Source organism: Boleophthalmus pectinirostris, unplaced genomic scaffold (genome assembly GCF_026225935.1).
Source record: "Boleophthalmus pectinirostris isolate CB_2022bp ecotype Guang Dong unplaced genomic scaffold, ASM2622593v1 HiC_scaffold_7, whole genome shotgun sequence".
In the NCBI taxonomy this organism is placed as follows: Eukaryota; Metazoa; Chordata; class Actinopteri; order Gobiiformes; family Gobiidae; genus Boleophthalmus; species Boleophthalmus pectinirostris.
In genome coordinates, this window is record NW_026571473.1 from 6,606,988 (window position 1) to 6,629,097 (window position 22,110).

Below are 22,110 nucleotides of genomic sequence, written 5' to 3' on the forward strand. Positions count from 1 at the left end.
AATTTTGTTAACCCTCTCAGGCTCAAATTAATTTTTATTATCAGGAAAAATCTGATATTTGGGGAAAATTATAATATGGGGTAGTAATATACAATTCTGATTTTTTTAATCCTTTGTAAACAAAAAAAGTATTTTGCCCTTCTGGCAGGTCGTTTGCATGTAGCCGTTCTTGCACAGTCTGCATCGCACACGTTTATCAGCATGGATGGGAGAAAAGGCTCCTGAGTAAAAAAAGCTCATATAATATGGATGTGGAGTAAGTAGGTACTTGGAATTTTGCTGTTGCAAATCTGCAACGCCTGCCTGGAGAGGGTTAAAATATAGTTGATGCGGCTTATATTCAGGTGCGGCCTATATATTTACACTTTTAAAATTTGGTTAAAATTTTGTTGATGCGGCTTATATTCAGGTGCACTCAATAGTCCGGAAAATACAGTACACAACACACCTTTAATTTGATCTGAATTAATACTTTGCATCTGATGTCAGTAACATTCCCTGGGGGTGTGACGCTAACTGTGGGCACTGCTCTGTCTGAAGTTCTGTTACTCAAGTTAGACTTCAATCTGAGCTTTGTTTTAACGCACACTGACTATAAAGAACTGACTTAGCTGAAACGATAACAGGTGAGTTGATTTGTGCTGTTTAGAAGGTCCCAGTCACAAGATAGCAATCATTAAAGGTGCAATGCGCAACTTTTCTGGAGGAGGGTCCATCATCTGTTTGTCTCCATGGAGATGTTATTGCTTTTCCTGGAATGTTCCATGGCATGACATCCATATCCATCTAACATTTATTCATCACTGGTGTTTCTATTGCTCAGAAATAAAATCATTTTTTCTGTGAATAGGGTTGCCTCTCCACAGATCTGACCTGTAATGTAGCCTCTAGTTGTCTCACTTGAGTTAGATAGGTTTAATCTCTACTGTGGAATATTCTAGACAAAACATCTCCATGGAGACAAGCATGTATCAGACCCTCCATCAGAAAAGTTGCGCGGTGCCCCTTTAAGGAACCATTCAAAAGAGCTGATTCATTCACAAATGTCACATCATTTTGCTTGTCCCCAGCTCAGTTTTAGACTACAGGGTCAGTACCATGCGTTGATGTGTCCTGTTTTACCGAGATAGGGTTTGCCGGGCGGCGTGTTGATGATGACTCTGGCTTTGGGCCCCTCCCCCTTCTCAGTGACTCCTGCCAGACTGATGTTGTACTTGGTGCCAGGCTTCAGATCCTTCAGAGTGTAGCTGCTCAGAGAGGGTTTGATCTTTCTGCAGTCTGAGGAAAGAAAACAGGACTATGTAATGTGGGAATCGGAAGGCTCTTTAAAAAATGACTTTCAGTATTAACTTTCTCAATATAAACAATGCAAAACAGGCCATTCACACAGTCATTAACACACAAAAAATATTCCTCCTAAGTCTGAAATGTGCTGTGAAACACATGCTTTTACTGACAGAGCAGTGGCTGTAAACTGCCCCTAAGACATAAATACAGTGAGTAGATGATTAAAAAAGATTTATCTTAAAATTATTAAAGGAACAGTATGTAACTTTCTGGAGGTGAAACACCACCTGCATGACATGGAAATAGAAAGTCATAATCATAATTCAGAACATTCTGGGAGATAGATGTTTGACTTTATGCTCTACTGTGTAAAATTATTGTTGTGGTGAAGAAGGAGTCGAAAGGCAAAGCTCTCCATTTACAGTTCAATCTATGTTCCTATGTCTCTGTCCTGGTCTGGAAATGCCTCAGGATCTGTCTGGAAGAGCTAGAGGAAGTGTGTGTGGAGAGGGAAGTCTGAGAGTCCCTGCTCAGACTGCAGCCTCCGTGACTCGGCTCCAGAAGAAGATGGTTTCATGCATGGATGGAACAACATTTCCATGGAAACAAGCAGGAGGAGGTCCTCCAGGGAGAGGCACATGTTTTGCTAAGTTTTCAGTGCATTAAAAACTATCAAAATAACCAAAAAAAAAAAACATGCTTTCTAAAAGGCTACAGAAACAGGACTAAACCAGGATGTATATAATGTACCCACCAAGTTCCTCTGAGATGGTCTGGATGCACAGAGAGTAGTGGGTGATGAAGCCCCGCTGCTCCTCTGTGGGGATGGGCCTCCAGGACAGAGTGCCTGAGTTTTCAAGTGAAGTGGTGAAGGCCTGAGGAGGGCTCACAGGTACTGCTCAACAACACAGGGTCAGAGGTTTTGTTATTGTTTCTATCTTCATGGAGGCAAGCCATCAGGTCAAGTTACAGTTAGATCTATGGAGGAGTGAGATCACTCACTGTAAGAATGCATGTTTTTTTTTGTCTGTCTACATCTCCAAAGCTCAAAATGCTCTGTTTCCCCTTGTGATGTCATGAAGTGGTAGTTTTCAAGTTAACAGCTACCTTTTAACTTTTGTTCAGTAGATATTGGTAGTTCCAGTGTGACTGGAGTTTAAAACACAGAGGAGAACTTCTAGTATTACCAAGTGACAAAACAAGATGAGTGTTTTCTGTTTGAGAGCAGAACCCAGCCTAAATCTGCAGGAGATTGTGTGTTAAACATGTGTGAATGAATAAAAAAAAAACATGTGCGAGGAAACAACATTATAACATAGATCAGAAAATAACATAATGAGGCCACTTTAAAGCTACCCTCTGTAATCAGACTGGCCGACCTGTTGTATTCTCACATATCATCACTAGATGCTGTCTACATTACTACTGTCTGATAGTGTGCCAGCTGTGGTCTGACAGAAGAAGAGCAGACAGCACAGGTGAGTCTGAAAAAAGGCTGGGCGAGGGGAGGGGAACAGGTTTCACATCTGATATCTGATGAAAAAACTGAGTAAACATACAGATGGTAGCTTTAAGTAGTTGGTTGGTTTGTATTTGCACATACATCGGTATCAGTATTTGGTTTAACCCGGGCTATTTCTTTAATAAAATAAATGAAGATGCTGTATTGTATTACTTACTTCCTTGTTCCCTGTAGTAAATGCACTTTTTCGTTGTGTGTTGTGATTTTTTCTTGCACTGATGTTCAAAATAAAGATAGGGAAGATATTCTTTCAGTTCTGCAACAAAAACACAAAGAAAAGATTAAAGATTAAATTAACCCATATTACACTATATTCTGATCTGTGTTCTAATATTGTTTCCTCATCACAAACAGACCTGGAGTTGTGTTTTTCTTTCATTCACACATGTTTAACACACAAACCCTGCAGATTTAGGCCGAGTTCTTCTGTGAAACAGAAAACACTCTGTTCCACCTTGTGATGTCATGTGGAGAACACAGCAGAGTCCACGCCTTCGCAGCTTTGCACCCGCAGCATGGCGGGTGGGTCTGTTGAATCCAGCGCCCATGTGACTCCAGGATCTGGATGGCTGTTTGCCTACATTGGGTTAACTCCACCCCCTCTCCTCCCCAGTTGCAAGTCTAGTCGAAATGTTTGTATTGTGTTTTGACTATGTGCTGATGTCGTGGAGGTGTTTTTTATGCCCAGACAGGAGCATCGTCTGGGGGATGTTCTCTTTTTTTTTCTCCTCCCCCTATCCCAGGAGTAGGCTATTCTTTTTTCCATGGGGCCACATGAGAAACTGAAAATATTGTGGAGGGCCGGGTCAAAATGCTTAACTCAATTCTGCATAATATTAATTGTATTTCTTTATAAAAAGCAGTAAATATAATTGTTTAAACAAGCTGGTAAGACTGATAAGAGTTTATGTTCTGACTAAGCAATGAAAAAGTGAAGTTGCCTTACAAAAATGTCATTTAAAAAACACCTCTAAAATAAAAGCAATGCAGCTTTAGTCCATGCATGAGGTAAAATTATACAATATGTATATTTTGTAATTCCAAATGATCGTAAACGGGCCAATCAGAGTCAACCAAAGAGTCGTATGTGGTCTGGGAGCTGGACAATGCCCAGGTTTGCCCTATCCTCATGTTATGTTGCATTGTTTCTTCCTCTGCTATCTGTCGTCCAGTTCAGTCCATCCATGTGTAGTAACCCCATGTCATGTATTGTGTGTTTGTAATGTATGGATGGGGTGACAGGTCCCATTTTGATTCCTTTGTACAAAAGTGACAAATAAAAGGCATTCTCTCATTGGAAATGTAGACAAGCTAATAAACCAGGATTACTCAAACATGTGTGACTGAAACAAAACATAACTTGAGGTTTTTGAGGAAGTAACAACATTATAACATGGCTTAAAGCTCACAAGAGTCAGTTTTGTGTAATACAGGACATTAAAAAAATTATTAAATGAAATGTGACCCACCTTGTTCTATCTTTTTTCTGACATCAACCTTTGCATTAGCCTTTAATATTATCACTGTGTCTTCTTTCACTTTCCCATCTCGAAGTTCATACAATTCTCTGCAGCTCCGCTTTTTTTGTTCTTTAGTCAAGCTTGTATTCTTACTACACACTGTATAATGAAAAAAAAAAATTAAAGCCTGCTTGTCTCTTTAAAGATATTATTGCTTTTCCTGTAATGTTCCGCAGTATGGCATAAATATAAAAAAAAATGGCTGTTATTAAAGGTGCTCTATGTCACTTTTTGGTGAGGGTTTGCTTCATCTTATCTCAATGGAGAAGTTATTACTTAAAGTTCCACAGTGTGGCCTTAAACCTGTGTATTTTGCATTTTATGGCTCAAAAATAGCTTGAAAAATCTGTGTTCTTATTGTGAGCAGGATTGCCTCTCCACAGATCTGACCTGTAATTTGGTCTGGAAACATCACATGCTTATCTCCATGGATTTAATTCCATATGGCTGAATAGTTCAAGTAAAGCTGGAACATCTCCATGGAGAGAGGCAGTGTTGCTGCTTCTAAAAAGGTTACATAATAGTGTGCCTGTAATATACTCCTATACAATACTGTGAGACATCACAACACTCTGTAGATAAATATTATTTAATACTTGGGATGTAATAATAACCGAAATATCGTGATATTGTATCGTCAAAGTTCTCACAATAATATCATGGACCATCACAATATATCAAATTACAAGTTTCTTCGCTTAAATGAAGAGTTTTGGTGCAGCAAAAAAGACAGAGGGAACTACATGGACCATGATCCTTTGCTCCATCAGTGCAAACGACATGAAGAAATAACAGTTTTAAGGACTTTTAAGTCTTAGTTCTTTAGATTAAGTCTTGTCAGGGCATTTTAAGAGGAAAAAGTAGCATATTAACAATTTTGTTAGCCTCCACAAAATATCGCAAATATCGTGAAAATATGGTACAGAGAGATTTGGATTTGGATATTGGAATCCCTAATCGTGAGCCTCCCCACCATATCGTGAGCTTTCCCACGATATCGCAATAAATATCCTACCGTGAGGTTCATACTGTGACGATATTGTATCGTGAAACTTGGATATCGTTACACCCCTACTTAATACTGATGAGGGGCAGATAAAATGAATATTATTCAACTGCAGATTTCTGTGGTAATGCAGCATGGTCTTGGGTCTAGTCACTAATGAAAATTATCAGGTTCCATATTTGGGAATTTACTTTTCAGATATTTCATGGCAAAGTACAAGATGTTATCACAACATTCTATTGGCCAATATTAATGAATTGCCCCAATAAATCCTGTTCATTTTTGAGTTTGAGTTGTCTGTATCATTTGATCCACCAGTCATTATAACACATAATTATCTTGTAAAACAGTGAGTTCTTGAGTTGAGGTAGTTCATATTTCATTGTAAAGCTCAATGTTACCAATAAGGTCTGTCTCTTGCCCCCTGTCTGGGAGTATGGCATCGTTACATTGTAGAATCTGAAAAACGGCAATAGAATAGAATGGTTTAGTTACAAAAATAAGCCTTACCTGTTAAGTAGGGTGGGTTTTCCGGGGGCACGTGGAACAGGGCCGGGGGGGAGGAGCTGGCTGAGTTCCGGGCTCTGACTGACAGGTTCAGAGCAGAGAAGGAGACAGCTGTTCGGTAGTAGCTTTTGGGGGAGAAGTTTTCTTCATGCTTGTTACAGCTGCAGTCTTTCAAGTATTGAATCTCTACGAGGTAGTCCACATTCTCTCCGTTCACATTAACTGGCTGGAGAACACCACAGGTGATGTTTAAAGGCAAATTCAGGAACTTTTCTGCTGGATGGCCTGTCAAATGCTTGTCTCCATAGAGATGTTATTACTTTGTCTGGAAGGTTTCACAGTTTGGTATTAACCTTTCTATCTTGTATATAGTGAGTATGTGTAGTGAGTGTACAGTGAGTGTGTTGTGTGTATAGTGAGTGTACAGTGAGTGTGTTGTGTGTATAGTGAGTGTACAGTGAGTGTGTTGTGTGTATAGTGAGTGTACAGTGAGTGTGTTGTGTGTATAGTGAGTGTACAGTGAGTGTGTTGTGTGTATAGTGAGTGTACAGTGAGTGAGTGTACAGTGAGTGTGTTGTGTGTATAGTGTGTACAGTGAGTGTGTTGTGTATAGTGAGTGTACAGTGAGTGTTGTGTGTATAGTGAGTGTACAGTGAGCCTGTTGTGTGTATAGTGAGTGTACAGTGAGTGTGTTGTGTGTATAGTGAGTGTACAGTGAGTGTGTTGTGTGTATAGTGAGTGTACAGTGAGTGTGTTGTGTGTATAGTGAGTGTACATGAGTGTGTGTGAGTGTACAGTGTGTGTGTGTACAGTGAGTAGTGTGTGTGTAGTGAGTGTACAGTGAGTGTATGTGTAGTGAGTGTACAGTGAGTGTTGTGTGTATAGTGAGTGTACAGTGAGTGTGTTGTATGTATAGTGAGTGTACAGTGAGTGTGTTGTGTGTATAGTGAGTGTACAGTGAGTGTGTTGTGTGTATAGTGAGTGTACAGTGAGTGTGTTGTGTGTATAGTGAGTGTACAGTGAGTGTGTTGTGTATAGTGAGTGTACAGTGAGTGTGTGTATAGTGAGTGTACATGAGTGTGTGTGTAGTGTGTACAGTGAGTTGTTGTGTATAGTGAGTGTACAGTGAGTGTGTGTATAGTGAGTGTACAGTGAGTGTGTATAGTGAGTGTACAGTGAGTGTGTTGTGTGTATAGTGAGTGTACAGTGAGTGTGTTGTGTGTATAGTGAGTGTACAGTGAGTGTGTTGTATGTATAGTGAGTGTACAGTGAGTGTGTTGTATGTATAGTGAGTGTACAGTGAGTGTGTTGTATGTATAGTGAGTGTACAGTGAGTGTGTTGTATGTATAGTGAGTGTGCTGGTGTTATGTACTTTTGTGTGATTGTTGCTGTACTTTTCCCTGTCCTGTAGATGATTTCACATCAACCTGCCGAGGGACTGATGATGGAACTTAGCCACGCTGGCTATAATCTTTACATATTCACATTTTAAATGTTCATTCAATAAAATAAAGAAAAAAGAAAATAAGAAAGAAAAAAAGAAAGAAACATTTTAAAAATCTAAAAAAAACCCAAACCAGACCAAGTTAGAGTTCAGATCTGTGGAAAGGCAACTCCACTGTATGTTGTATGTGTGTTTTTCTAGGTATTTTTGAGCTGCAGTTTAATAAATGTAAGATAGAGCTGTTTAATGTCATACTGTGGAACATTCCAGGCAGAGAAACAAGCAGATGACAGACCCTGCTGACACTGCTGGATTGTGTGAAATTAGCTGTTTTTTCTGTATCCATGGAGGCCATGTGAGAGACTAAGGAGTTAAATAAGGAACTAGCTATGGACCTCCCATATGGAAAAGTTATAGACAAATCATACACCATTATAACATGTTTTATCTGAATCCTAAAAGATTTGTATATGACCATGAAAACAGTTACAAGATCTTTGGTAAATATGTGCAGCATGAAACATATAAAACTTTGTAACCTGCAAGAGCTGAATATGACACTAATCCCACATACAATATCCTCACAAGTGTTGGACAAAGGTCATTTTTACCACAGAATCATAGAAAAACAAGTGAAATGATGATTGTTTCCTTAAACTTGATTGCTGTGTTGTGTGTGTATGAGAGTGAGAAAGAAAATTATAACAGTGTGTGTCTGTCTGTCTGCCTGTGTGTGTGGGTGTGTGTGTGTCTGTGTGTGTGTGTGTGTGTGTCTGTGTGTGTGTTTGCGTGTGGGGGTGCGTGTTTGCATGTGCGTGTGTGTGTGTTGGGCAGCATGGGAGTAAACACAGTAATGTAAATATTGCATTACAACCTTAAAAAAACATATTCCACTGATCTCACAGTGAACATACATGCTGTAAAAGGATTATTACTCTGCAAAATCCTCATTATTACAAAGGTCTATATTGACTTGTAATATTCCAAAAAGCAGCTATATATATATATATATATATATGTTTTTTTCACATGCCTCAACTGACAAGAGGTCATATCAATTACAAGTACATATATATATATGCTAAATATATAAGCAGTTAGTCAGCTCAATTGGTAAGTTACTGGACTTTCACATAGTAGACCTGGTTTCAAATCTCCCTTCATACTCTGATTATTTTTTCTGCAACATATAATTAAAGAATACAAATATTACATGGAACATACAAAGAAAATGTAGTTTATCATTCACATTACCTGTAAATGTCCTGCAAAATGTTCCCTTTATCTTTACTAGTTTTTCATAATATAGTTGTATGAGAAAAATGCAAAAGGGGCCACTTTCAGGAGTAAACCACACATGACACATATTAACCTTATATAAACATTTACTACAAAGACAGTGGTAAATTCTTATTTTTTTTTCCACTTTTTTCCATATGGGCTTTGAGATGCTACAGGCTTTTTAGACCAAATGTGGCAGAAAACCTTCCAGAGGAAAAATTCTGAGACCTTCCAGAGTAAACAGGGAAAAACAACAAAGAAAAACAACACAGCAGAGAGAAAGTGAGGCTTAGAAGACTGTGGTGCTGCAGGACACAGACGAGGGACACTTTTGGCTCTTCCTCTCCTTCATTTCCCTGAAGCTAACTGACGGATCTTCTCTGTCACTCAGGTTGGACTTTAATCTGAGCTTGGGTTTAACACAAACTGACCATAAACAACTGTTTTAGCTGGAACTACAAAAGGTGAGCTGATGTGCTCTCTTAAACAAGCTCCTCACTTCTTTTTCTGTTAGTCACTCACCTGGTTTCTCCTGGACACTACTGTGATGCTGCCGGACACAAAAGAGGGAGACTTTTGGCTCTTCCTCTCCTCAACCTGCCCTGACACAGATCTGCTGACCCTGCCTGACCAGTCCTCCTGTGAAACTGACCTAAAACCTTCGACTGAGACACAAAGGCCACTGAGAAGCACAGTGTAAAAGTTGCTGCAGAAAAACTAGAATTTCCCTCAGGATAAATCAAGTATCTCTTTCTCTCAAGACACTTTGACAATGCGGGCTCATTAATATAGTTTTTACTGAATACATGAAATATTCTAATCTATATGTTTACTTTTCTTACCTTCCACTTGAGTGTGATGTTCCTTTGCGTCTTGGTTTCTGCTGTTATTTTATTCATCCGCGTCTTCAAGATACGGGTAAACTCTATTAATATAAAATAAAAAAAAAATGCAAACATAATATTATTTTAACCACAAATTATCTTTTCCACAACCACAGACGTTTAAAGGTTCCATATTACGGAAGAATCTATTTTTGTGAGCCATGTTCAAATGTCGTCACCTCATCAAAAACATACCTTGTGATGTCATTAAGTGGTAGTTTGTCAGTTAACAGTTACATTTTGCCTTTACTTCAGCAGAGACTGGTAATTCCAGAGCTGAAATAATTCTGTTTCTACTGAAGGTGTAGTGGAGCACTTCCTGTATTACCACATGGTCATCACAAAGTGGAATGGAGATTTTTTGTTTGTTTTTTGAGAAGGACTCAAAGTAAAAGTAAATATGCAGGGTTTGTGTGTTAACCCTGTATTTTGTTCCATTGTGAATGAAACAAAACACAACTCCAGGTCTGTTTCTGATGAGGAATCAAAATTATAACATAGATCAGAAAATAGCGTCATATGGGCCTTTTAAGTGTACATGTGTTTTTTAATTGTGTACCGATGGGGACAGTGAGGACATTGGCCCAGTTGCTCCAAAGGGAAGAACTGGCTATGGTAGATCGATGTCTCATTTGGAGCTGTTGCACTGAAGTCTTCTCCAGGTTGACCAGCATAAGGGTATCTGAGAGAAAACAAGGATATGAAAGTCTTTACTGGTTCCACAATGAGGAAATGCACTTAAAGGTACATTGTGTAACTTTTCTGGTGGAGGGTCTGTCAAATGCTTTTCTTCATGGAGATGTTATTACTTTGTTTGGAATTTTTCACAGTATGGTATTAAACCTTTCTATCTTCATGGAGACCAAACCAGACCAAATTACAGGTCAAATCTGTGGAGAGGTGAACCCACTCACAGTCAGAGTTCTTGTTTTCCTAGGTATTTTTGTGCTATAAAACCACCTGTCATTGAATAAACGTAAAGTAGAGCTGTTTAATGTCATACTGTGAAACATTTCAGGCAGAGCAGTTACATCTCCATAGAAACAAGCAGGTGATGGACCCCCAACCAAAAAGTTACGTATAGTGTACCTTTAACATACAGTTTCATATAGGACAATATTTAATCTTGCAAAGAAAATGTAATAAACTGGTACATACATTTTTTATTGGTAACAGTTGTTATTCCGGATATCTGTGGGACATACAGGCAGGTGAATAATGCACAAAACTGTTGTTCATATTTCATTTTTTCAAATAAAAATATTATATATTGTCAGTGGGGAATGGTCCTCACAAAGTCCTTCAAAATAGAAAGGAATTGTTTGTCTTATTATGGATTTAAGATGCAACATTTTGAGGTCATGCCAAAAATTAAATATTTAGTTTTAAACTGTTAACCACTTAGTCAGGCTCGTGCCACCTAGTGCCTCTGCTTAATTTCATTTCTCTCCAGTGACTAGGTCAGGAATCAGAATACACTAGACGGTTTGCAAGAAGTGCTAGTTCGGACACCAGCCGATCAGTGAAGAACCATACATTCTGTGTTGTCAACGACGCCTGAGGATTTAAAGCCGTAATAAAGAGAATGTTTGGTGAATTTTATCAAGGGGAAAGACATTATTGTCCTTCTTCCTACGGGATTTGGGAAAAGCTTAATATACCAGTTAGCCCCGTTAGCGGTGCATTACCTGCCTACTGTCGAGTGAATGAATTCTAATATAGACGGTTTCTACGAAGTGAAACTGACTGATGAATCAGGCTACTAACCACTATGCTAATGGTCCTAATTTTTCATCATTCTGAAGCCCATAACCTGACACAGCAAGAAGGATTCCTGTGACATTTGTGAGTCACAAACTCACGAGAATCCATCTTGGCTCCTGCTGGTGCGAAAGGGCCCAACAGGTGGAGGGCGACCAATCACAGAGCAGCATTAAGGTTTAGGTGGAACCAAAGGCGACAGCAACAGACATACTTCAGCTTATTTTAGCATCAATACAGACTATTTAGTTTGCATAAAACATGCAGAAGGTAAGTGCTTTGTGTATTTGTGGACAGGGAAGATGTCTGTGCTTTTTCCTCAACTGAATGTAACTAAAGTTTGATTATTTGGCTTGTTCTGTTGTTGTGACACTTTGACCAATTATAGTCAAATCACTTCGACCATCATATTAAACATTTTGTACCCTTCCATCAAAAGGGCAGATTTAGCTAATTTTGCAGTTATTACAGTTGTTATGAGACATTTGTTCCCTGTTTTTATTTTCTATAAATTTCTATAATAGTGCTTGCTTATGTTACATTGTTCCAGGTTTGTGAAGAGTTTGCGCGGTGCCGGATCTGGACTGCAGCCTCCTTCCTTTCAGGGGCTTCCCACTGCAGGGTCATGTTCTCCAGGGACCACTCCACCGAGATGTTGTGTGGCTCTGCATATTTAACTGTGGAGAAAATCAAACCAGGTCTGAAATAAAGATAACCTCTTAAAATCCTACACCTAACACCTACATACACCACCAGACTTCTGTCATTGTACAATGCATACTGGGAAAAGATTCTCTGAAAAAGTGAGCATCAAATTGCCATGTTTGATTTCCCAGTGGGATGCGTCTATTGTCAAAGCCGATCTTTTCAAGTCTTTCGAACCATATCTCTTTTGTTTCTGGTTCTGATATTGTCATATTTTAGTTATGGGGATCAGACATCGTAATTGTGTGGTTGTTGGATGTCCTAACAGTGAAAACAGCTCGAAAAATGGGCTTCAGAAGTTTGTGAACTCCATAACTGCAAAAGGGAATCAGATTTGTGTGACTGCAAACCTCCATTCAAACTGTTCCCTTCCCAACGGAATAGAAAAATAGTGAAAGGCAAAGGCGATGGGCAGGATTGATCCACAGGAAAGATGAAAAAGGTAACCTTTGGCTGCCTAAGAAATCATCCCAAGTTTACAGCAAACATTTTGTACGTGGAGCACCGACAAAGCAAAATCCCGATCCCTCACTCAACCTTGGTTACTAATTTATTTTGTTTCGCCAAGAAACAAAGCGACAAAGCAAAGCAACCGAGACATGATGCTGCTGTAAAGTCGAACAAAAAAGTACGAGCTCAGCCTGCTTGTCTTCTGTACCTCTCGCTTAACAAACAGGATTTTGCTTTGATGGTGCTCCCCATAGCACTGTGATTTGGAACTACAGCTCTCACTAGCATTTCACTTTTTCTGCCCAATCTGACTGTAAAAACGTGGAATAAGGGCCTGTTTACACGAGAACACTGGCGGGTAAAAACAACAAAATATTTTATCAGAAGTGCCTTTCGTTTTGATGGTAACGACGTTTTTGGGGCTTAAAAAACGCAAAAATCTGAAACCACCCTCCAGCGTAGCATTTCCATCTACACTGGCCAAGACTCTGGTCAGATCTGCTCACGTCGCGTACACGTTTATGTCACATACATGTCCCTGGCATGCATACCCAGTCGAATTACACACACTTTCCACTTTCACTTTCCACACACCGTATGCATGCAGATTTCCTCCCAAAAACACTTGTCTAAACGCAGAATAAAAAGTGAGGACACAACGCCACTTTTGTGTCTTCTGTTCAGACCATCATCATAAAAATGTAGCTAAATCTCACAAGATCATTTTCCACGTGTGCACAATCTTATGGTAATTTTGTCTCACGAGGTTTTGTGGCACGAGATCTTGTCCCATCCTTACAAACTAAGTCCATTTCTTTTTCTATTTTCACAAAAAACTGTTAAAAGATGGTATGTGAGAGTGAACAGACTCACTTATCTCTCTTAGTGTGACCCTGGTCTTGGGGGACGTGTAGCTGGGCGTGCAGTTGGAAGTCTCTACCCAAATGTCCACCGGAATATTCTGAAACACACACTCATCCCGAATCTCTGTCCAGTAGGGCTTTGTCTCTTTATAGCTCATACCACTGTGGATCAAAGAGAAGGTTTGAACACATGGATGACTTTTACAGTATTACTTTATTTTATTTTTACTTACATTACATACATAATGCATTTATATAATTAAGCTCTATTTGACACCTGTCTCTTGCTATTGCTGCTACCTCTTTAGAATTGATTATTACCATTTATATTTTTATCTTTGTTATTATATTATATTGAGGCAGGTCAAAATGCAGAATTGGACCTTCTTCCTATTAATTTATATTAGAGGAGGGCCCATGTAAGGTTTGTTGAATTTCTGGTGACGGGCCTGCTGTGATGTGTGAGCTACTGTATCCAAGTAATTTTCCTTGTGGATCAATGAAGTTTGTCTAAGTCTAAGTTTTTTCTGAGAGATAAAAGGTTTAAAAAAATGGTACAAGCTAAATCTTAAACAAATCAGCTCAGGGTCTAGATGGAGAGATGGATCCCTCTGCTCTGTTTACCTTAAAAGTGCACTATATAACTTTTCGGTAGGTGGTCGTCACCCACTTGTTTCTATGGATTTGTCATTGCTCTTATTACAATGTTCCACAGTATGACATTAAACAGATTTACCTTACATGTATTCAGTTACAGCAGGTTTTATAGCTCAAAAATACCCAGAAATCTGATCTGAGATCATGCGTCATCTGGTTTGGTCTCCATGAAGATAGAAAGGTTTAATACCATACTGTGGAACATTCCAGACAAAGCAATAACATCTCCATGGAGAAAAGCATTTAATGGACCCTCCACCAGAAGTTGCACCTTTAACATTTGACCTTTTTGAAATAATCCTGCTCAAGACTTCCAAGACTTATTTAAATTGACAATGTTCTATTTTTTTTTTTAAAGTAAAAAATAAATAAATAAATAAAAGAGCATATTTGAAGTAATAAGTCATAGATTTATTTAGATAGTCAGATGAATTTGTTCAAAAACTCACAAAAATACATTAGTGGCTTATGGTCTAAGTCAGGGGTCTCCTACCCCCGGGCTGGGGTCTGGTACCGGGCCGTGGGTTGTTTGGTACCAGGCCGCAAAAGTGCTCCCCCCCCCATACTCTGGGTGGACCGTCCGACACACAAGCACACACACGCCATGCACACCACCCCCCCTTCTGTACGCTGCACAGACCATCCCCCCTCCCGTAAGTCGTGCGGACCGTCCCCCATTTCGTAAGTGGTGCGGGCTGCACCACTAAACCAGAACGAAAGCAGGTCTAAAACAGGTCGAAAACAGGTCGAAAACCAGGATTAAAACAGATCTAAAACCAGGACTAAAACAGGTCTAAAACCAGGACTAAAACAGGTCTAAAACCAGGACTAAAACAGGATTTCGCCAGGACTTAACCATGCCACTGGATCGCCCACTGCGCCTCTTCCCATACGCAGTCCTCCCCACCCCCCAACTCCCTCCAGTCTGCGAAATATTATCTGGTGCAAAAAAGGTTGGGGACCACTTTTCTAAGTGAAGGCCAAGTGCTCAAGAAAACCAAAACAAACATGCTGACACTAAAGATGTATGTATGAACGTATGTATGTATTTTGCTTTTTAAAAATTTGCAGATCATCAACATTCCCTGGGGTGTGATGCTAACTGTAAGCACTTCTCTATCTGAAGCTTGTTACACTTTAATTAGCTTTATTTTAACACAACAGGACAAGAAAGAACTAAGTAGTAAGAATAAAGTATCAGTTGGTTTCAGGAACTGTCTTCCCAGATTGAAAATGTGCAGAACTCTATTTATGCTAGGTTAGAAAATATTCAGACTGACCAGGAAAATTCATTGCCGGCTGTCCCAAAGTGGACGTAGTGGATGCAGTCCTTGTAGGGGGAGCACCACTCACATTCGTACATGTTCTTATCACTGGTTCTGCGAAAGCACTGAGGAGCTGAGGGGCCATCACAATCTGAAACACCACAAAAAAACAACACACAACAACAAAAGCACAAAACAGAAACGGTGAGTGAAATGTAATTGCAATGGAGTTCAACAGTCCCGCCCACTTCGAAGTCCGCTCTGGTTTCTGATGTACAGTTTGCAATAATTTTAAAAAATGTCAAATATTAAAGAGTTTAAAGGCATTGTAGAGTCTATGTAGCTATGTGCTAAATAATATTTAACTAGATGTACTGTCTTCACAAGTAAACCACGACTATTAACTAAACACATGCTTTTCTTTAACATTACCTTTTATCTTGATATGATGTATTTTATTTAGTACAAGCATAAACGATAAACTTCTGTGCCTTTGTTAACATTATTATTAGTTTTTATGACCATAATGCAGTTCCACTTTCACTTTCTTTGGCTAGGATGTGTACCAGAGTCCTGCACGGGTCCACTTTTGGAGACCCGCCCCTGCCCGCACCCGCCCACACCCATGCAGTACAGCACCGCACCCGCCCTTTAACCCGTGATTATATCAAAGTTAAATCCGCACCCACCCGGACTCGGTAACATTCCACCTGTTACCCGCCCGTGCCCGTGATAATTCAGGGTCAGACCATTAGTCCAACAGCCCAATAGTCCAGGACTAAACCAGGACTGAACCTACGCCATATCCTTAGCGAATTATAAATATATACACGCCACAAACTGCTGAGCTGATTGCCAGGACTACACCAGGACAGGACCAGGACTAAACCAGAACTGAACCAGGATTGAACCAGAATTAAACCAGGTCTAAACTAGGACTAAACCAGGACTGAAGCAGTGTCATTAGCATAAATATATACACACAGCCGGTGAGTATATCGGCACCGCTGATAGTTTTATGTAATAAATACTCTAAAGCTCTAAATACTAAAGCTAAATACTCTCAGCCTGGTCCATCATTCTGTTCATTGTTGATTCACCTGCCCACCGCATACCCACCCGTAAAATTTCAGAACGTTGAACTCTTCCCGTTTCAGCAACTATTTGTGGGTACCCGAACCGATGCAGGACTCTGATCTGTACCTCATGATCTTCAAAGGAGTGAGTGGTTAGTGGCTTTGAGATGTACAGCAGACTGGCGTCTATGTTGGTGCATGCTTTTAAGGAGTAGCTGTGTTTTCCTCCAGTGTAACTCTCGCTGCATTGGAGAAACAATATTGATACTTTGCAGCTGGATATGATGCTAACTGTAGGCACTACTCTGTTTGAGGCTTTGTTAGACTTTAATCTGAGCTTTACTTTAACACAATCTGAAATGAAAAACTGATTTAGCTGGAACTAAAACATGTGAAATAATTTGTGCTATTAAACAAGTCCCCTTCAAATAACATTACAGTCACTAGCTCACTTTCAGCTTTGTGTTGAACTTGAACTAAACTGAACCATGAATGCTAGTACCAATCACAGGGTGCTGAAAATGTGTAGCCTAAATCCATTTTGGATTTTGATCTTAAAACTTTTTTGTCTGTCTTTGCTAACGTGAGCAATGAGTGTGTATACATGCACATTAGTATCCCGGTTATGATCAGGTTTTTTGAATATCCAAGCATCCAGAAGACAAACACTTTTCACTCTTTTCATCATAGCGGTAGCAAACATAAATGAAGTGAGCAACATAAATAAAGTGACCAACATAAATAAAGTGACCAACATAAATAAAGTCACCAATATAAATAAAGTGACCAACATAAATAAAGTGACCAACATAAATAAAGTGACCAACATAAATAAAGTGACCATACATGAGTGAAATGACAGTTAAATAAAGAGCTGCACTAAACCAGCACTCGTATGACCTGTACAGATCTGAAAAGTTTAACATGAACCATCTCTAACCCAAGAGCCGGGGTTTCAAAATGGCTGCCCATTCAAGACAATGGGCCGAGCTCATGGATCTATTAAAATAACTGGATAGGGTATTGCTTGATTGTAGCTGCCTCGAGTTGACATAGTGGTCACTCACTGGAACTACAGCGGAAAAAATCCCAAGGGCCAAGACAAGATTTTTCTCATAGAGCACAATGTAATCACAAACTGCTCGTGTTCGGCTGACAGGGCACCTACAACTTTCAAAAATGTCTGATTTGTTGGTGATTTTTACCTTTTCTTAGATCATAAACTTTTTCTCAGCTCAAAATCCTTCAGTTTTCTTAAAAAAAAAAGCCACCGGAAGTACCTAGCTGGGCGTCGTGGGCGAGGCTAATCTGGGATCATGCGCCATTGAGCTCGGCCCATTGACTTGAATGGGCAGCCATTTTGAAACCCCGGGGTTTGGCCGAGCTCAATGGCTCATGACTCCAGATTATTTTAGCACGGAGCACGGTCTCGTGTCTCAGTCTCGGTCATGTGATTCCTTTGACCAATCGGAGTGAGAGGAGGTTTATATGTTGTAAAGTTGAGTTTATTTATGCAAAAGATTTTAATTAATTTAAATTTTGCTGCAGTGTAAAATGTTTAGAAATGTTTGGTTTGATGTGCAGTGGATTGTGGGATACCTCATAGCTCTAGTGCTGGTGAACCTCTCGAGCTTCCTATGCTATAGGAGCTCATGGGTGTTTGTATTTTTCTTGGTTTATTAAATATATAATTTTTGTGCGTCTGCATTTGTAAGATTATATCAAGAAACCGGGATACTCCATTTGATCATGTACACAGGGATATGAGTGTCCTGGTTTCTCAGTATCTTACAGTAGAGTATCTTACTGCCATAACCGGGATATGGCTAATAACCTTGTTACTGATGTGTACGTATATGTACTCAATATTGTATCACATGGAATCTGCTGAATTTTCCACCATAGATATACATGTAGAACACCCTCAGCATTTGACAGTTGAATTTTGTTTCATTGTTTAACACACAAACCCTGTATATTTAGGTGGAGTTCTTTTCTCAGACAGAAAACACTGTGCATAATACAGGAAGTGCTCCACAATGCTTCTCAACTTCCTGCACCTTCAGTGTGGATAATTTGGATGACTTCATCTCTACTGAACTAAAGGTCAAATTTTGCGGTTAACTTAAAAAAAACTACCACTATATGACATCATAAGGTGGATTTTGAGCTTTGGAGATGTAAACAGACTAATAACAAAGAGCTACTCAAACGTCTGAATGAAACAAAACACAACTCCAGGTTTGTTTTTGATGGTAATTGTGAGTATAACATGGCTTAAAGCGCACAAGAATCCATTTTGTGCAATATTGGACCTTTAAACTATATTATTAAAATACAAACTGACAATAATAATACTTTGTCCGTGTGTTTTCTATGAGTACAGAGGCTATGTGCAGATATCATCTTCTAGTGAGAACCACATTTATCTGATAAACAAAACCAACATGTAGTGGCTCATCTTACACTTTCTATAGATAACCGCTATAACAATTTGATATACATGTACAGTTCCTGACAAAAGTCTTGTCACTTATCCATTTTGTAGAAACAAAAGCTTATAACCTAACTTTAAATTAATCGATTGGTTTTAGAAATGTCTCATATGAAAGCTAAAACCCTCCCAAACTATGCTCAATAAACTAAAATAAATTTGCTTCACTGAAGAAAGATTGATCATTTAATGAACACAGAAAGGTCAGATTTTGACAAGACAAAAGTTTTGTCGCCTACAGAAAATTGAACAAATAATTTACTTCAAATACAAAAATATGTTGCATAACGTCAGTGAATGAAGTAGTGGTGCTGTGAGATCCATATTTAATATCTTGTATGACTTCCATGAGCTTGAAGGACTACATCCATGCGGTTTGACAATGAGTCATACAATTTGTTGATGAAGTCATCAGGAATAGCAAAGAAAGCGTCTTACATGCCTCCCAGAGTTCATCAAGATTCTTTGGTTTTGCCTCCCATGCTTCCTCTTTCATTCTACCCCAGACATGCTCAATGATGTTCATGTCTGGTGACTGGGCTGGCCAGTCCTGGAGCACCTTGATCTTCTTCACCTTGAGTAACTTTGATGTAGAGATAGAAGTATGCGATGGAGCACCATCCTGCTGCAAAATTTGACCCCTTTTATGGTTGGGAATGTAAGAGGAGCTAATACTTCTTGATATTTTAGGTTATTGATATTGTCTTCCACCCTGCAAATGTCTCGCACACCCCCATACTGGATGGAACCCCAGCCCATGATTTTTCTGCCACCAAACTTAACTGTTTTCTGGGTGAATCTTGGATCCATGTGGCTCCAGTAGGTCTCCTGCAATATTTGCAGCAGCTGTGATGTAATTCAACCGAGGATTCATCTGAGAAATCCACCTTCTGCCACTTTTCCAGTGTCCATCCTTTTAACAGGCTGTGGGCCTTGGCAAATGCCACACGGTTTTTTTAATTGCCTTTTGTTTAGTGCTGGTTTCTGTGCACTGATTCGACCATGGAGGCCATTTCGAGACAGAATTCTACAAACTGTTGTGGTTGACACAGGGACTTGAGGTGACCAGGCCTGGTGGAGTCTGCTGCAGTGGAAAAGGGGCTGGCCTTGGATTTTCTAATCAACAAACGGTCCTTCCGAGCAGTTGTCTTGCGGGGTCTGCCGGACCTGGGCTTGTCAAAAACATCTCCAGTCATTTCAGATCTTTTTCTTATTCTTTGTACTTGATGCTGAGACACATTGAAGGTGTCACCACCTCAGCAGTGGATCTGGTCTTCAGCCTCTTGATAATTAATGCTTTGGTCTCAGGGTGGATCTTGGGCATGTTGTCAGAGGTCAAGTTGCAGTTGATGTGAAGGTCTGGTGTGCTGGGTTCTTTTTATACACACCCACTAATTGATTGATCAGTAACTGATCACAGGTGAGGCTGTAATCTAGGATTGGGTGCATCATATGACAAGGCCACAAGACTTTTGTCTTGCCAAAATCTGACCTTTCTGTGTTCATTAAATGATCAATCTTTCTTCAGTGAAGCTAATTTATTTTAGTATATTGAACATAATTTGGGAGGCTTTCATATGAGACATTTCTAAAACCAATCGATTAATTTAAAGTCATATGTTATATTTAAACAGGTTTAAACCTGTTTAAATCAGCTGACTGGACACGTCACAGCAACATCACGTGACCACTCTGAGGAAGACGCTAGTGAGCAGTCGAAACTGTCAGGTATGAAATAACACTCTAGGTCTGAAAAAAAGAACCTAATAACATAGAATATTGGAAGAGCAAATGAATCTCATTGGACTAATTTAAAGTCAGGTTATAAGCTTTTGTTTCTACAAAATGGATAAGCGACAAGACTTTTGTCAGGGACTGTAAATATAAATGTGCTGCGTTCCACTCTTTTTGATACTCTGATTAGCCCTATTGTTTCCTTTGTTTTGGTTTGGGTCTGAGGGTGGAGTCATAAATAGCTGATACATTAAGTCTAAACTAGGGTTGTCAAAAATATCAAAAATCAGATATTAATCAATATTGAAAAACTAGTATTGCTGGGTTTCACATGACATCACAGCATATAGCTATATTCCTCCTATATATTATTTAATAAAGATGGGGAACAGCCAGAATTAATAGTTTTAAAATACTGATTGTGATCTACTCCCAGATGGCGGGCAAGGGCCAGTTTTCCCTGTTGATTACATTGTACTTTTTCATGACATATAGATCCATAGACATATCCAAAAGGTAAATTCACAAATATTTGACTTGATCATTTCTATTATTGACTAGACCCAAGAACTCAATGAAGTGCAATAAAATTATAGAATCTGAAAAGAGCACAGAGACTAGTACACTCCCATGGACCACTATGGAACCTACACTTAAAGTTTGACTGGGTAACTTTTCTGATGGAGGGTCCACTACCCGCTTGTCTCTATGCAGATTATTATTATTATATTATTACTTTGCCTGGAATGTTCCACAGTATGGCATAAAACCTATTGTATCTGTTTCCATGGAGACAAGCAGTTAATGCCAATTTAAGGGTCAGCTCTGTGACAAGGCAATCGGTCTGTCTGCAAAAGATCAGTTTTTTGAATAAATGCATGATTAATAAACTTAATGCTATACTGTGGAGCATTCCAGACAAAGCAATAACATCTGCATAGAGGCAAGCAGGTGGTGGACCCTCCATCCCAAAGTTACATAGTTTACCTTACCCTATAATTGAGGAAGTCAAAAAACATGATTTTATTAACAGTGAATTTGAATGAATGTACCATAGACAAGCTGCATACTGTGGAACATTCTTAGTAAAGTAATAACATCTCCATGGAGACAAAAAGGTGCACCCTTCACCTGAAAAGAAGCTACGCAGTGCACTTTTAACTCAAAGCAAAGATTCAGGAAGTCAAAAACCTTTTACATTTACCTTTACCAGCTGCAGTGAATAGCAGGAGCCCTATTATAAGTCCTTGCAGTGAGAGCAGGCGCGTCATTTGCTGCGTCTGTGGGTTCGGATCAGAGAAAATGAGAACAGAGCAGAGTCTAGGTCTATGTTTTACCTGGTTCATGTGAAAGTGCTTCTCAGAAATGTCTCCTGGTCTGCGCTGGAGTTTACGTGAGCAGCAGTGAAACCACAGAGGGGGTGGGGGAGCCGTCCACCTCACACACTCAAACAGAAAGTGTCACATGCATCACTGTCATGTAGTAAGTACTTTGATCACGTTTTAAAGGGAGAATCTTACCTAAAATCAACTTTGGAAATATTTTATAATAATTAAACTTAAAGCATGAACAAAGATTTAAAGGGCCCATATTATGTTATTTTCTGGTCTGTTTTAATGTTTCCTCATCACAAACAGACATGGAGTTGTGTTT

General features: G+C 39.3%; 1 protein-coding gene across 2 annotated transcripts in view; it reads right to left on the reverse strand.

Moving 5' to 3' along the window:
* Nucleotides 1-21,851, reverse strand: part of il12rb1 (interleukin 12 receptor subunit beta 1) — a 28,823-nt gene extending 6,972 nt beyond the window's left edge. The window contains exons 1-12 of one of the 2 annotated variants that reach the window (XM_055165227.1): nt 21,795-21,851; nt 15,169-15,304; nt 13,242-13,393; nt 11,754-11,890; nt 10,611-10,644; nt 10,012-10,134; nt 9,411-9,493; nt 5,846-6,068; nt 4,279-4,428; nt 2,967-3,065; nt 2,042-2,182; nt 1,123-1,278 (exon numbers count right to left, since the gene is read on the reverse strand). In XM_055165227.1, the coding sequence (XP_055021202.1) occupies nt 1,123-1,278; nt 2,042-2,182; nt 2,967-3,065; nt 4,279-4,428; nt 5,846-6,068; nt 9,411-9,493; nt 10,012-10,134; nt 10,611-10,644; nt 11,754-11,890; nt 13,242-13,393; nt 15,169-15,251 (1,381 nt within the window). In that variant the 5' untranslated portion in view covers nt 15,252-15,304; nt 21,795-21,851. Of the gene's footprint in view, nt 1-1,122; nt 1,279-2,041; nt 2,183-2,966; nt 3,066-4,278; nt 4,429-5,845; nt 6,069-9,410; nt 9,494-10,011; nt 10,135-10,610; nt 10,645-11,753; nt 11,891-13,241; nt 13,394-15,168; nt 15,305-21,661 lie in introns of both variants that reach the window. The other variant, XM_055165226.1, reaches the window with a different exon arrangement.
* Between the last annotated feature and the right edge of the window lie 259 nt (nt 21,852-22,110).